The following is a 13366-nucleotide window of genomic DNA, read 5'->3' as shown; positions in this document are numbered from 1 at the left end:
TGAGTAAGGTTTGCCAGCCGGTTGCAAGTCCATCTAGTGGTGGTGCTATCTATTCCACTTTTTTCTATCTTACTAAGAAGTAGGTTGTGGTCTACTTTGTTGAATGCCTTGCTGAAATCTAAATATATTATGTCCACAGTATTTTGCTGGTCTACTAATTGAGTCGCTGTGTTGAAGAATGAAATGAGATTGGTTTGGCATGATCTGTTCTTCACAAACCCGTGCTGACCGCTAGTTATTACTTTACTTGTTTCTAGACGTTGGCAGATCTGTTTTTTTTTAATTATTATTATTATTATTATTATTATTGGCCAGGATTGTTGAAGAATGCCTCGGCTGGAGGGAATTTTAGCACCACGGCATCCCATTTTGGGAAAAGATTGGCTGCGATGCTTATTTTGGCCTCTTATAAACAGCAGGAGCGAAAATTGCTTGAAGCTCCCCTTTGAAACGGTGCGGATGGTGTGGCTCAAAATAAGGAAATTAATTATTTTCTAATTTAGGAGGCTGTGCGGAGGTTAGAAATTATTCTCGTCGCTTTTTCTGGCTCCAGGGCAGTCTGGAGAGCTTGAAATGAATGCAGATGATTGAAATTTTACAGGGAGGAGGCGAGCCTCGTGTGGATTAGGAACAGACCAGGTTTCAAAGGTGGGGTGACCGGAGATGCTGGCATTTCATTTCAGGTCTTTGGCTTAAAAGAGAGAAGATGGTTTGATATATGGAATTAAGCCTAGCCAGGGGCTGTGCATTATGGGTTCTATAGCAGCCATGGCTGGGTAAGAGAGAGGGTTCAGTGCTGTACAGGGAAATGTTCAGCTAAAGAGGTTGCTTTAGGGTGATTGAGGAAGGAAGGAAGGAAGGAAGGAAGGAAGGAAGGAAGGAAGGAAGGAAGGAAGGAAGGAAGGAAGGAAGGAAGGAAGGAATAGGAAGGAAGGAAGGAAGAGAGAAGTGGAAAGAAGGAAAGAAGGAATAGGATAAAGATGGAAGGAAGGAAGGTAGGAAGGGAAGAAGATGAGAAAGGAAAGAAAGAAAGAAGAAAGGAAGGAAAGAAAGAAAGAATAGGATGAGAACAGAAGGAAGAGAGAAAGTGGATGAAGAAGGAAAGAAGGAATAGGATAAAGATGGAAGGAAGGAAGGTAGGAAGGGAAGAAGATGAGAAAGGAAAGAAAGAAAGAAAGAAAGAAAGAAAGAAAGAAAGAAAGAAAGAAAGAAAGAAAGAAAGAAAGAAAGAAAGAAAGAAAGAAAGAAAGAACAAATAGGGTAAGGATGGATGGATGGAAGGAAGGAAGGAAGAGAGGAAGATGAGGAAGGAAGGAAAGGAAAGAGGGGGAAAAGAAAAGAACAAGGATAAGGATGGAAAGAAGAAAGAGATGGTGAGGAGGAAAAGAAGGAAGGAAGGGATGAAGGAAAGAAGGAAGAGAAGAAGATGAGGAAGGAAGGAAAGAACAAATAAAGAAAGAACAAATAGGGTAAGGATGGATGGATGGAAGGAAGATGAGGAAGATGAGGAAGGAAGAAAAGGAAAGAGGGGGGGAAAGGAAAGAATGAATAGGATAAGAATGGAAAGAAGGAAGAGAGGGTGAGGATGAAAAGAAGGGACGGAGGGAGGGAGGAAGAAAGGAAGGGAGAAAGGTGGGATAAAGGAAGGAAGGGGAGGGGAGGAGGGGGAAAGAAGGAAGGAGGGGACGAAGGGAGGATGGAAAGGAGGGGGAAGGAAGGAAGGAAACCTGTCGTGCACCTGCTGTTCCTCATCATCCCATTCCTATCTCAGGCTCCCCGACTGCACCTGCCCAGCCATGAGGTCACCCCTTCCTCCTCCATCTTCCCCTCCTCCTACATTTTAACAATGCAAATTGGGAGCTGCTGCTTCACCAAAAGGGTGGAACAAAACAGGCGTGGAAGGAGAGGAAGATGCTCCAGGCGTTTCGTTGAGCAAGCAAGGGCATAGTGAGGTCGTAAGGGCATTGTGGTTGTAGGATGTTTTGTTTAGGGACTGCAGGCTTCACTTAGTAACCAAAAGAGGACTGAGGTTGTCGGTCCATCCCATCCCACTGGGTGTTTCACTTAGCAACTCCGGCACTTAGCAACGGAGCTTCCTGTTGCTAAAGGAGGATGACCTACCTCTAATGAAAGTTCAAACCATTTCATGAAGCTGCCTGCCCCACTTGCCATCACTAAGCGAGTACTACTTACCTCTGAAGGGGAAAAAAACAAAATTAGAAACCATTTCATTCCTATTTTTCTTCAAGCTGCTTTCGAGTTCCTCTTTTAACGTGGTCCGAGACCAAAACACAACACTGGGACGGTTGCCAAAAACAAGAAGCCACAATCATCTTAATCATAGGATGTTGTCATTGCCATCCAGATGTGGCAAGTGATTTCGCTGAGACATTAAACCAGGTTGGCTCAGCCTCACCTGACTGCTGATATTGCAAACAGCAGGAATCTTCCCGGCTGGCAATTTCTATATTTCTGATGTGTTTCCTTGCCGGGATCCTTATTGTTTTAAAAGGGTAATCTGGGGATTCCATCGGCCTCCTGGTTTTGTGCCTGGGCCTCAGTCTTCGTTATTAAACACCCGCACAATCCCCTTAAGAGCCCCTGGGGAAGGGGCGAGAAACGCTTGAAATGAAGGATATAATGGGTGCGACGTAACTATTTCGTTATTAATGGAGAGGGGGAGGGAGCGGGGAGAGAAAGAGAGATGATAGGATAGATGATAGATAGATAGATAGATAGATAGATAGATAGATAGATAGATAGATAGAGATGAGAGAGAGAATGATAGATGATAGATGTGTGTATGTGTGTGTGTGAGAGAGAGGTAGATAGATGAGAGATGAGAGAGAGAGGGGGGTAGGTAGATGAGAGAGCGAGAGAGGTAGATAGATGAGAGATAGATGAGAGAGAGAATGATAGATAGATAGATAGATAGATAGATAGATAGATAGATAGATAGATACTGTAGATAGATGATAGATGATAGGTAGGTAGGAGGTAGGTAGGTAGGTAGGTAGGTAGGTAGATAGATAGATAGATAGATAGATAGATAGATAGATAGATAGATAGATAGATGATAGATGATGGTAGTAGTAGGAGGTAGGTAGGTAGGTAGGTAGGTAGGTAGGTAGATAGATAGATAGATAGATAGATAGATAGATAGATAGATAGATAGATAGATGATAGATAGATAGATAGATAGATAGATAGATAGATAGATAGATAGATAGATAGAGAGGTAGGAGGTAGGTAGGTAGGTAGGTAGATAGATAGATAGATAGATAGATAGATAGATAGATAGATAGATAGATAGATAGATAGATAGATAGATAGATAGATAGATAGATGATAGATGATACTGTAGATAGATGATAGATGATAGGTAGGTAGGAGGTAGGTAGGTAGATAGATAGACAGACAGACAGACAGATGATAGAGAAAAAGTTAATGAGATAGATAGTGATGATAGACAGAGAGAGAGAATGATAGAAAGAGATAATGAGAGAGATAATGACAGGGGGAGAGAGAGAAGGAGGGAAAGAGAGAGAGAGAGGGAGGGAGAGAGAGAGAAATACAGTAGATATTATAGCCCATTTCTGCTATGGTTCCAAAAACATCTAAGCTGTGTGTGTATGCATTCCTTGTTTACCGACAGTTCACAGGATACACACACACACACACACACACACACACACACAGATAGACTTTGCTGAACAACCCCTGTTTAGTGGCTGTTCAAAGTTACCACGCTGTAGGATAAGGAGCAGGCTGAGCTGGGTGAGGGTGGAGTTAAGAATCGTTACATTGCCACAAATGGCCCAAGTCAACTCTTTGGAATTTCCTTGACCCTTATCTGGTGCCCGTTTAGATTCTTGTGCATCGGGTCGAGCAATACACCCTTAAACTGCAACTTAACGTTATGGTCCTGATTCTTGGCGCCCGACAGATGTCGCTTTATGACCGCCACAGCATCCTGCAGTCCTGGGATTTCCCCATTTGTGTCCTTCGCAACCAGATTCCAATAAACACAGTCAACAGTAGCAGAAGCTCGGCTTGACCCCTCCCATGAAACCAAAATTGAATGGGGGAGCTGAGCGGCCAATGCTAATGTCAAACCCTCACTAAGCGACCTGTCCTAAGTCGAGGAACTTCCTGCAGTCCTACGATTTCCATTTTCTTCTCCTCTTTCCAAACAGACGGACTCCAGAAATGCCATTTCTCCTCCAGTGGAGGAAGTCAACCCACATCTGATAAGGAAACAATTATCTCTGGATGAATAGTAAATAATTAACCCCCTTCCCAATGATGGTGCAGCCAGGCGGCTCTGAGTAATGCCAGAATAGCCACATAAACAGGTTTAGCATTGCAAAAGGAATTGTTCCACATTTGGGAAGGGTGTTCCTTCCCCCGGCATCTAATAAGGAGGAACGCGATGCCAACGGAATATTCAGCCACCGTATAAATTCTCCAAGGCTTCTGCCACTTCCACAATTCACTTCGCTCTCTGAGCTACTGAAGACTCCGATCGTATCTCCAAGTCGGTGAGTAAAGTTTAGGGTTGCTTCCTGCCAGCCTGAGCATCGAGGAGCAAGCTTCTATACAGATTTATTTCAGTTTGAATTCAGGTGAAGTTTTGCAAACTTGGTGGAAGGAAGGAAGAAAAAAAAAAGACCTGAGTTATTGAATAGTGCTTGAAATGGATGCGGCTGTTTTCATCATTTAGCGGCTGTTTCAGTGCACCTTAAAAACGGAAGGTTTTTAACATACGCCTCAATTTAAATTCAGATTTATTTCAGTTTGAATTTGGATGAAAGTTGCCATCATCGAAGAAGATAGAAACCCAGTTTTTAAAAACAAGAAAGAAACCGAGTTATTGCAGGGGGCTTGAGTTAAATGAGGCTGTTTTAATAGTGAGTGGCTGTTTTGATGCACCTTAAAAGCTAAAGATTTTAACTTAAGCCTAAACTTAAATTCAGATTTATTTCAGTTTGAACTCAGTTTCAATCTTTGAGGATGAAGGAAACCCAGTTTTTTAAAGAACAAACTGGGTTATTGCAAGGTGCTTGAATTGAATGCGGCTATTTTAATTTTTAGCGGATGCTTCAATGCGCCTTAAAAGCTGAAGATTTTAACTTAAGCCTAAGCTTAAATTCTGATTTATGTTGGCTTGAGCTCAAACGAAGGTTTCAATCTTCAAAGAAGTAAACTCAATTCTAAAAAGAATTGGGTTATTGGAGGGTGCTTGAATGGAAGGGGTCCTTTTTAGTCTTTAGTGATTATTTCTAGATTTACACACCAGGAGAAACCAAAATAAAGAATTGGTTTGATTTACTGAGGGTGTAAATCAAAGGGAATTACTAGAATTAATTAATGAGGGTAGTTGATTTGGGTTAATTTGATTAATGATGATGATTTGGGTTGATTAGGCAAAAATTACCCTGCTTGGGAATAGATTGTTTAACTCAGGTTTGTGAATTGTGGAACTGGTGATTGGCCTTACTTGAATTATAATAATAAATACAAATAACTTGGGTTAACTTGGTTAGGGAACAAACTGACCTTTTATATTTTGCCTCGGGTTAATTGAGCCCCATCGATTTGCCGACAAAGCAACGTAAACCAAATAAACCCCCTTTAGCTTCCTGGCTGAGATCGTTTCAACTCCAATTTAGCTGCTTTGCCATCCTGGAAATTTGCAATTCCAGCTGTGCAATCATTTGATATTTCCCCCCCCCCCCCAAAGGAATCCAGCAGTGGACTGACCAATCCAAGGAGGAGATTAAAAATCCTCCAGTGAAATGATACCGATTGGAACAAATTTATAATATTTACCGTGCCAGGCTGGCTTCTTCCTTTCCAGCTAGGCATTGGAGTATAAATCACCTTAAAATAGGTGGACTTCGTTTCCCAGAATTCCCTGAGTGGCAGGAGGTGGCCATGTTTATTAAATTTAGGGGGGGGGGTTTAAAAAAGGATGGAAATTTGGCTTTTTGGGGGGTGCTCCCTCGTGTGATTTTGATAACTATCATCTCCACCAGTAAGCTGGGGGAAGACCAGATCCTCCAGGTCCAGGAGCAGTCTACCACCAAGGGTAGCAGGGAAGCAGGCCAGCAAATTACTAAATAAGCTTTCTGATGATTGAAACAACTGGACAATTTTTTCTTTTCGTCTCTTTGACAGGTTCCTTGAAGGCCCCCAAGATGTCCTACCAGAGTCAGCAGTGCAAGCAACCTTGTCCCATTCCTCCCCAGTGCAAAACTATCCCTCCACCTCAGCAGTGTTGTCCCCCTCCCCAGCAGTGCTGCCCCCGCCCCAAAAGTACTGCCCCCACCCCAGCAGTGCTGCCCCCGCCCCAAAAGTGCTGCCCCCTCCCCAGCAATACTGCCCCCGCCCCAGCAATACTGCCCCCGCCCCAGCAGTGCTGCCCCAAGCAGCAAGATCAAAACCCAAAATGCTGTTAAGAAGCTGTTGAAGGCCACGTCCGAAAGGGGAAAACGGAGAAAAGAGGACGTCCATCTCTTGGCTTTCTGACCTCCACCGAGACGGAAGCCCCTCAAGAAGACAACCAGGCCTGGGAATGGATGCTTCCAGACCCCCGTCCATGCAGGTTTCGTTGGCTTCTCGATGGCCAACCCAACCCAACCCAACGAAAGCCTTTTGCGGTTGGAGAACTCTGCAGCCAAAACGTCAGGAGAACGTCCAAGAAAAACCAGGCTCGTGGTCCTTAATCGTGTCATCGCCTTCTCCTAGCTTCCCCTTCTGGCGCCTTACCCTGCACTCTGCTTGTCCCCTGCCCCTCCCCCAAAAAAGCGCTTATTAAAATGCATGAATGAGCTGACATTGGAAAGTTGCTTTTCTATCTACGGGGCCTTTTGGGAGGGCAACTCCAGAGGGCAAAAAACAATGGTTGGAAACTAATCCAGGAGTGGAGCAACCTGGCATGGAGGAGGCACTTCCTGACGGCGTGGACGATGAACCAGTGGAACGGCTTGCCACTAGAAGTTGTGGGTGGTCCATCCCTGGAGGGTGTTTGCTTTTTTTTTTTTAACAAAGAGATTGGGCAACCTTTTGGCTGAAATGGCAGAGGGTCCAAGGTCCCTTCCAACTCTGTTTATTCTGCTATTCTGCTACTCTATTTTTCCTTCCTTCCTTCCTTTCCTCTCTCTGTCCTTCCTTCTCCATCCCTGGAGGTTTTCAAGAAGTGATTGGAAAACTATTTGTCTGTAATGGGATATGGTGTCCTAATTGAGCAGTGGGCTGGACTAGAAGACCTCCAAGGTCCCTTCCAGCTCTTATTCTATTCTATTCTATTCTATTCTATTCTATTCTATTTATTTTATTCTACTCTTGTATATATTCTTATATATATATATATATTATATATTAGATTATATTCTATTTTTATATACATTCTTTTTATATATATATTCTATATATTTACTCTACTCTACCCTACTCTACTTTACTCTACTCTACTCTACTCTACTCTACTCTATTCTTATATATATTCTCTTCTTTTCTTTTCTCTTCTCTTCTCTTCTCTTCTCTTAATTCTTTTCTCCTCTCCTGTTTTCTCCTCTCCTCTCCTCTCCTCTCCTCTTCTTTTCTTTTCTCTTCTTTTCTCTTCAGCACCACCATGGTCTTGTAGGGTGGGCTACTGGCCAGGTTTGAGACAGCAACATCCAACCAAGTCTCACCCAGACTTTCTCAAGGTCACTAAAGATAGGAAGGTCAGGCTTGATTTACAAAACACAGGTCGACAAACGACTGCCATTATGACCCTTTCTCACACTTACGACCATTGCACCATCCCCACGGTCATGCGATCAAAATTCGGTCGCTTGGCAACTGGTTCGTATTGATGACTGTCACGCGATCCCTTTTTGTGACCCTCTGACCAGCCGAGTCAACGGGGAAGCCAGCGTGTTCCTAACTTAACAACTGCAGGGATTCGCTTAACGACGGCGACAAGGAAGGTCAGAAAATGGAGCAAAAAACGCACTTTGCTAGTATCCATGGGGCTCAAACTACCCAACTTCCAGATGGGACCTGATGGGAGCATCCATGGATGGCTCAGGACAGGGGTCTCCAAACGTGGCCCCTTTAAGACTGGTGGACTTCAACTCCCAGAATTCTTCAGCCAACTCCAAACTTGGCCCCTTTAAGCCAGCTGAGGAATTCTGGGAATTGAAATCCGCCAGTCTTAAAGTAACCAAGTTTGGAGACTCTTGAATCCTAGAAGATTAAAGGCTGCAAGCAGTATGGACTTCCTCTGACATGATGGACCTTCTGAGATAGTGAGTTGTGGTCTATCCTCATTAAATTTCCAAAGAAGGGTCCACTTTCACCCAGGTGTGTTTCAGTAGCCTTCAATATCCAGCCACAAGAAGGATGAGTGTGTCATTGTGTGTTTATTTGCAATTGGTTTGTTCGTTCAAGTTGAGTTCTCCTGACGAAGGTTCTACATATTTTTAATAGCCATTATTAAATTATTAGATAATACACTTCTCTGTGTGTGCTGCCAGTGTACATATCCACATGCACGCACACCTTACACACAAACACACTGCAATCTTTTCTACCCCCATGTAGAGGGAAAGTTTGAGATCGCAAACATATATATACTTACCTGGATGGAAAGTATGATTTATTTATTCATTTATTCTAATGCCATTTGCCACTCGACTCCTGGAAACAGAGTTTTATCAACCTCATTGAATCTTCTAGAATAGAGATTCTCTTGCTGTTTTTAAGACTTTTTAAAATTTTGAAATTTTGAAATGTTTTTTCTTTGTTTATTTTTGGGGGAGGAGTTTTCTATTATTATTATTTTTTCCAGTACAATAAAAAATAGAAACAAAACAACTGTTTGAACCAGAGGTTACCATTTGTCTATTTCTGCTTATTCCCTATTCTGGACCACTGTGAGTTTTCTGTCTTAAATGAGATTTAATTTTAGTTTCTTCTGGAATACAGTCACTTGTGCTGTTTTTAAGACTCTTCCACGTTTTGAAATTGTGTGTTGTGTTTTTCTTCATTTGTTTATTTTGGAAGGAGGAGTTTTTTTATTTTAAGTTTTTTTTTTCCAATAAAATAAAAAATAGAACCAAAAGAAATATTTGAACCAGAGGCTGGCTACCATTTGGCTATTTCTCTATTCTGGACCACTGTGAGGTTTTTTTTTTAATCCTCTTTCTTAAATGAGATTTCATTTTAGTTTCCCAAGAACTCTTAATGATGGAGCAGGCGATTGTTGTGTGTAGACACAGTTTTGCTAATGGTTGGTAGAAGGCAGGACAAGATAAAGTCATGTTGGGGGCAAAAGAAACAGATTTGGAACAATTTCTTTCAATATAAATATAATGTATTTATGCTGCATATAATGTGACATAATTGTACGTGTTAACGCAAACTTTCCACTCTTTGCAAATTAAACCAAGGGAATAAAAGTAGAAGCTAAACAGGCTGAAAATGCAGATCCGGAGTTTTTACACCTTAGATTAATATGTGGGGTGGGAAAATGGCTTTACAAATGTTTGGCTCTATTTCACTCGCCTTTCTTTAGCAAATATATTGCTCCAGCTAAGTTGAGAAGGCAGCTCCTTTACCTCCCTATGGACTAGCCACTTTGGGGAACAGCTACATTTTGGGGGGGAATGGGTGCCAAACACTGCCCTGTTGTCGGTACTCGTAGAAACCACATTAATTCCTCTGCCATTGTTCCAAAATGGGCTTAAGCAAAGCTCTAAGCGACGCCTTTGGAACGATGCAATTTTGTCAATGTTGCAAACAGGCAGGACCGCAGCTCCTGAGCCTAAGCAGAGCGCGTTTCCTTCGGAAGCGTTAGAAAAGCACTTTCAAAAGGTGGAAAGAAAGAAAGGCCATTAGAATACTGGCCAAATTTATCCTCCCAAAGGCTTGGGCTGGGGGGGGGACGGAAACCAGGGTTCAAAACTCTTGCAAATGGACTTTCTTCAACGCCATTGGCCCATCAGCTCTTTCTCGTTCATCAGTTCCGCGTCGGATTCGTGGAGAAGCTTGGCGTTCTTGTGTTTGCGCGTCCTCTGGAAAGCATAAAACAGAACGACACCGATGCAATGAACTGGAGTTGGTCGGTTTGTTTGCAAAGGATGGCTTTGCACACGCAGGGTGGGCGTAAACCCCAGGACTGTCAAGGAGGCCAGCCTTGAAGGGAAGCTGGAGATGGTGGATTCGCCTGCAGGGCTTCTGGGGGGGTTGGGCCAATAAACATCCTTCTGGGTGGGTCCGTGATGGTCTCTGAGCTTGGGGTTTTTTTCTTGCAGACATTTCATGACCCAACTAGGTTACATCATCAGTGCCAACGCCATTGCCTTCTAGCGTTGTCACCTAGTTGGGTTATGAAATGTCTACAAGGAAAACTACCAAGCTCAGAGGGCCTCAAGGACCCCACAGTCCTCCTCCTCTTCCTCTTCCTCTTCCTCCTCCTCCTCCTCCTCCTCCTCTCCCTCCTCCCCCCAAACCCTATTACCTTCTAGCATTGATGATGTTACTTAGCTGGGTAATGAAATGTCTGCAAATTAACTAAGCTGAGATAGCTCCAAAACCGCCACCGTTTTCTTCTTCTTCTTCCTCCTCCTCCTCCTCCTCCACCACCACCACCTCCACCTCTCCGCACCCCCCCCTCCCTTCTAGCACTGATGACATTACCTAGTTTTGGTAATGAAATGTCTGGAAGAAAACCACCAAGTCCAGAGAGCGCCAAGAGCTCGCAGTTCAACCCCGATCTATAAATATTCTCCTCTAACGAATGTCCCGCTACCCCTTGACACATGAATTCAATCAAAGCTGAAAATGAATTTTAAAATTTTAAAAATCCCCCTCTCTTCCAGGCCAGACCCCACAATCACATCGAATATAACCTTTAAAAAATAACCATCATCCTCATTAACAACTTGATAGCCTATAATCAATCAATCAAGGAACAATCAACAGTCAAAGTAAATAGGTATCTATTATTTGGGGAAGGTTTGTGGGGGAGGTCCTCTCTACCCAAAGTCCAGGAAGGGGGACCCACTCCTTCCTGTCTCCATCGGCACCTCCTGATTCTTCTTGTGATGCACCCCATAACTCGTTCACCTACCCAAGTGAAATTCCTCTTTTGGAGAAGATCCGTGAGTTTCTACAAAACTTCTGCTTCTTTGAAATCGCGTGACATCCTTCTTCTGGTCCCTTCCCACCTACCTCCTCTTCTCCTTTGCCCTTTCAAAACTTCCATCAAAACCATTTCTTCCACTCACACACAAAAAAAACCCCACTCAGATTACCTTGCTAGTAGTCAACTCCTTCTGAATTAGAGTTTTGAACTCGCTCTTTTTCAACGGCTCGGCGTCGGTGGACTTGCGTGGAGCCACCTTGGAGTTGCCCTCAATCATCTCGGCGAAGGCTCTGAGCAGCCTGGACATATTGAGAGATCCGTCCAGGTGTCTGGTGGAGAAGAAAGGATGGATGGAAGCTAAGGAGAAGAATTGGGAGTCAAGACAACACTGAGGTCTTCTGATTTTCTGTGTCCTCACCCAACAAGGTGTCACCTTCACAGCTGCTTCCTGTTCCTGCAAGAGAAGAGAGAGAGAGAAGTGGAGAACAAGAAGATGGAGCCAGGGTTGACTCATGGCATGGTCTGATCATTTCCTATATACCTCCTTGGGTGGTGGCCAAGCTTTGAGGATCATTGTCAAGGAAAAATACAACCCCTTCTCATCTCTGGAGATGCCAACTTTCGAAGAAGCTCAACCGGTCCTCTCCCAACTCAACGCCATGGCCAGGAACTCAACATCTGGGCTTAAGGTGACTCGAGCTGGCCCAGCCTATCTTCCTTCTAATCTAAATTCTGGGCATGGGAAGGGTGACCTACTTGAAGAGATGGGTTGTTTTCAAAGACGCGTTCGGACCTGCCGGGCGGATCAATTTTAAGCATCAATCTAATTATCTGGAGTTGGAGCAACAACTATACAAGTAGGGCATGAGAGAGAGGATGAGAAAGAAAGAAAGAAAGAAAGAAAGAAAGAAAGAAAGAAAGAAAGAAAGAAAGAAAGAAAGAAAGAAAGAAAGAAAGAAAGAAAGAAAGAAAGAAAGAAAGGGCATTTGAACCTTGAGGCCAGGAAATGATAACTATCGAAAGTTGGTTTTTGACAAGGGAAAACTACTTCGGATGTTTGCGTAGCTTCCTTCTCTTAATTCTTCTCAGGCTGTATATTGAATTTCAAACAATATAATCTTGCTTTACAAGTTTGCAAGCTGCTATTAAGATGGTTTCTTTGATCCTAAAACAGACTGATGAGGAATAGAGGCATCAATGTAATTAACGTAATTGCCGCGCATTATATCCCAATATTAATTCTCTGCGAAGAGATCTTGTTCTTCTGTGTGTCTCGTAAACAGCATTGCAGCTCCAAGATCAAAAATATTAAAAAAAATTCCTTTGGGCTGATTGTTTTCAATCAGGGGATGCCGGTAGTTCTCGACTAGCAACAGTTCGTTTAGTGGCCAAAGTTACAACAGCACAGGAAGATGTGACTCAACAACCGTTTGTCCCACTTAACGGCCATCGCCGCCTCCCCCCCACGTTGGCGCAATCAACATTCAGATGCTTTGGCAACCGACTCAAAATGGATGACGACCACAACATGCCAGGGTTTACGTGATTCCTCTTTTGCGACAAGCCCAAGCCCAACTTAGATTCCCTTAACCATCGTGTTTTCTAATTTAACGACTGCAGTGATTCGCTTAACAACGGTGGCCAGAAAACTCGTAGAATGGGGCAAACACCCTTAATGATTGTCTCATTTAGCAAACAGAGATCTGGTCGTAACTCAAGGAATACCAGGATTGTGGCCCGCAGAAATAATCCTTTGGGCTGATCATGTCCAAACAGGGGACGCCGTGAGTTTCATGACTGCATTCTCCCAAATTGCCTAAATTCTCCTCCTCCTCCTCCTCCTCCTCCTCCTCCTCCTCCTCCTCCCTGTACAATCTTTTCTCTGCTCCAAAATCCACCGTTTCAACCCTAAATCCAAGCCCGACACACGGCCCGTGACTTACCGAGATGCAGAAGCTCCCAAACGTAGCTGGGCGGAATGAAATCTTGCAAACCCCAAAAGACATTAAGAACCACTTCCTTGAAGTACAAGAAGTGGGTGGCGGATGATGGTGACCTAACCTGCTTTTCCAATGCTGCCCTGGCTCTGTTTATGGCGCCTTCTGACGGCATTGTGCCAGGAGGAATTGCAAAGAACACGTCGGTCTAAGCTGCAGTCGCTTTAAAGAACAACGCAGATCTTCTCTTAGAAAGTGAGATAAAAAAATTCTTGGTCACTTCCACAACCCT

At 43.5% G+C, this 13366-nt stretch overlaps 1 protein-coding gene and 1 long non-coding RNA gene across 2 annotated transcripts; one reads left to right on the top strand and one right to left on the bottom strand.

The window, feature by feature from the left end:
- Positions 1 to 4489: 4489 nt before the first annotated feature.
- Positions 4490 to 6539, top strand: LOC148129540 (uncharacterized). The gene is made up of 2 exons (XR_015745315.1): positions 4490 to 4541; positions 6181 to 6539. It is a non-coding gene; the product is annotated as an uncharacterized LOC148129540 (long non-coding RNA).
- Positions 6540 to 9422: 2883 nt separating this feature from the next.
- On the bottom strand, positions 9423 to 13217 carry LOC148129539 (uncharacterized). The gene is made up of 3 exons (XM_087943273.1): positions 13081 to 13217; positions 11307 to 11591; positions 9423 to 10064 (listed from the first exon to the last, which is right to left on the bottom strand). Exons 1-3 carry the CDS (start codon positions 13141 to 13143, stop codon positions 9975 to 9977), a joined length of 438 nt encoding a protein of 145 aa, XP_087799399.1. The 5' UTR covers positions 13144 to 13217; the 3' UTR covers positions 9423 to 9974.
- Positions 13218 to 13366: the final 149 nt, after the last annotated feature.

This window comes from Notechis scutatus, chromosome 14 (assembly GCF_049901735.1).
Source record: "Notechis scutatus isolate UNSWTSFEM ecotype Mainland chromosome 14, rNotScu1.2, whole genome shotgun sequence".
NCBI lineage: Eukaryota > Metazoa > Chordata > Lepidosauria > Squamata > Elapidae > Notechis > Notechis scutatus.
The sequence above is the reverse complement of the archived record's forward strand: the minus strand, read 5'-3'. Positions and strand labels throughout refer to the sequence as shown.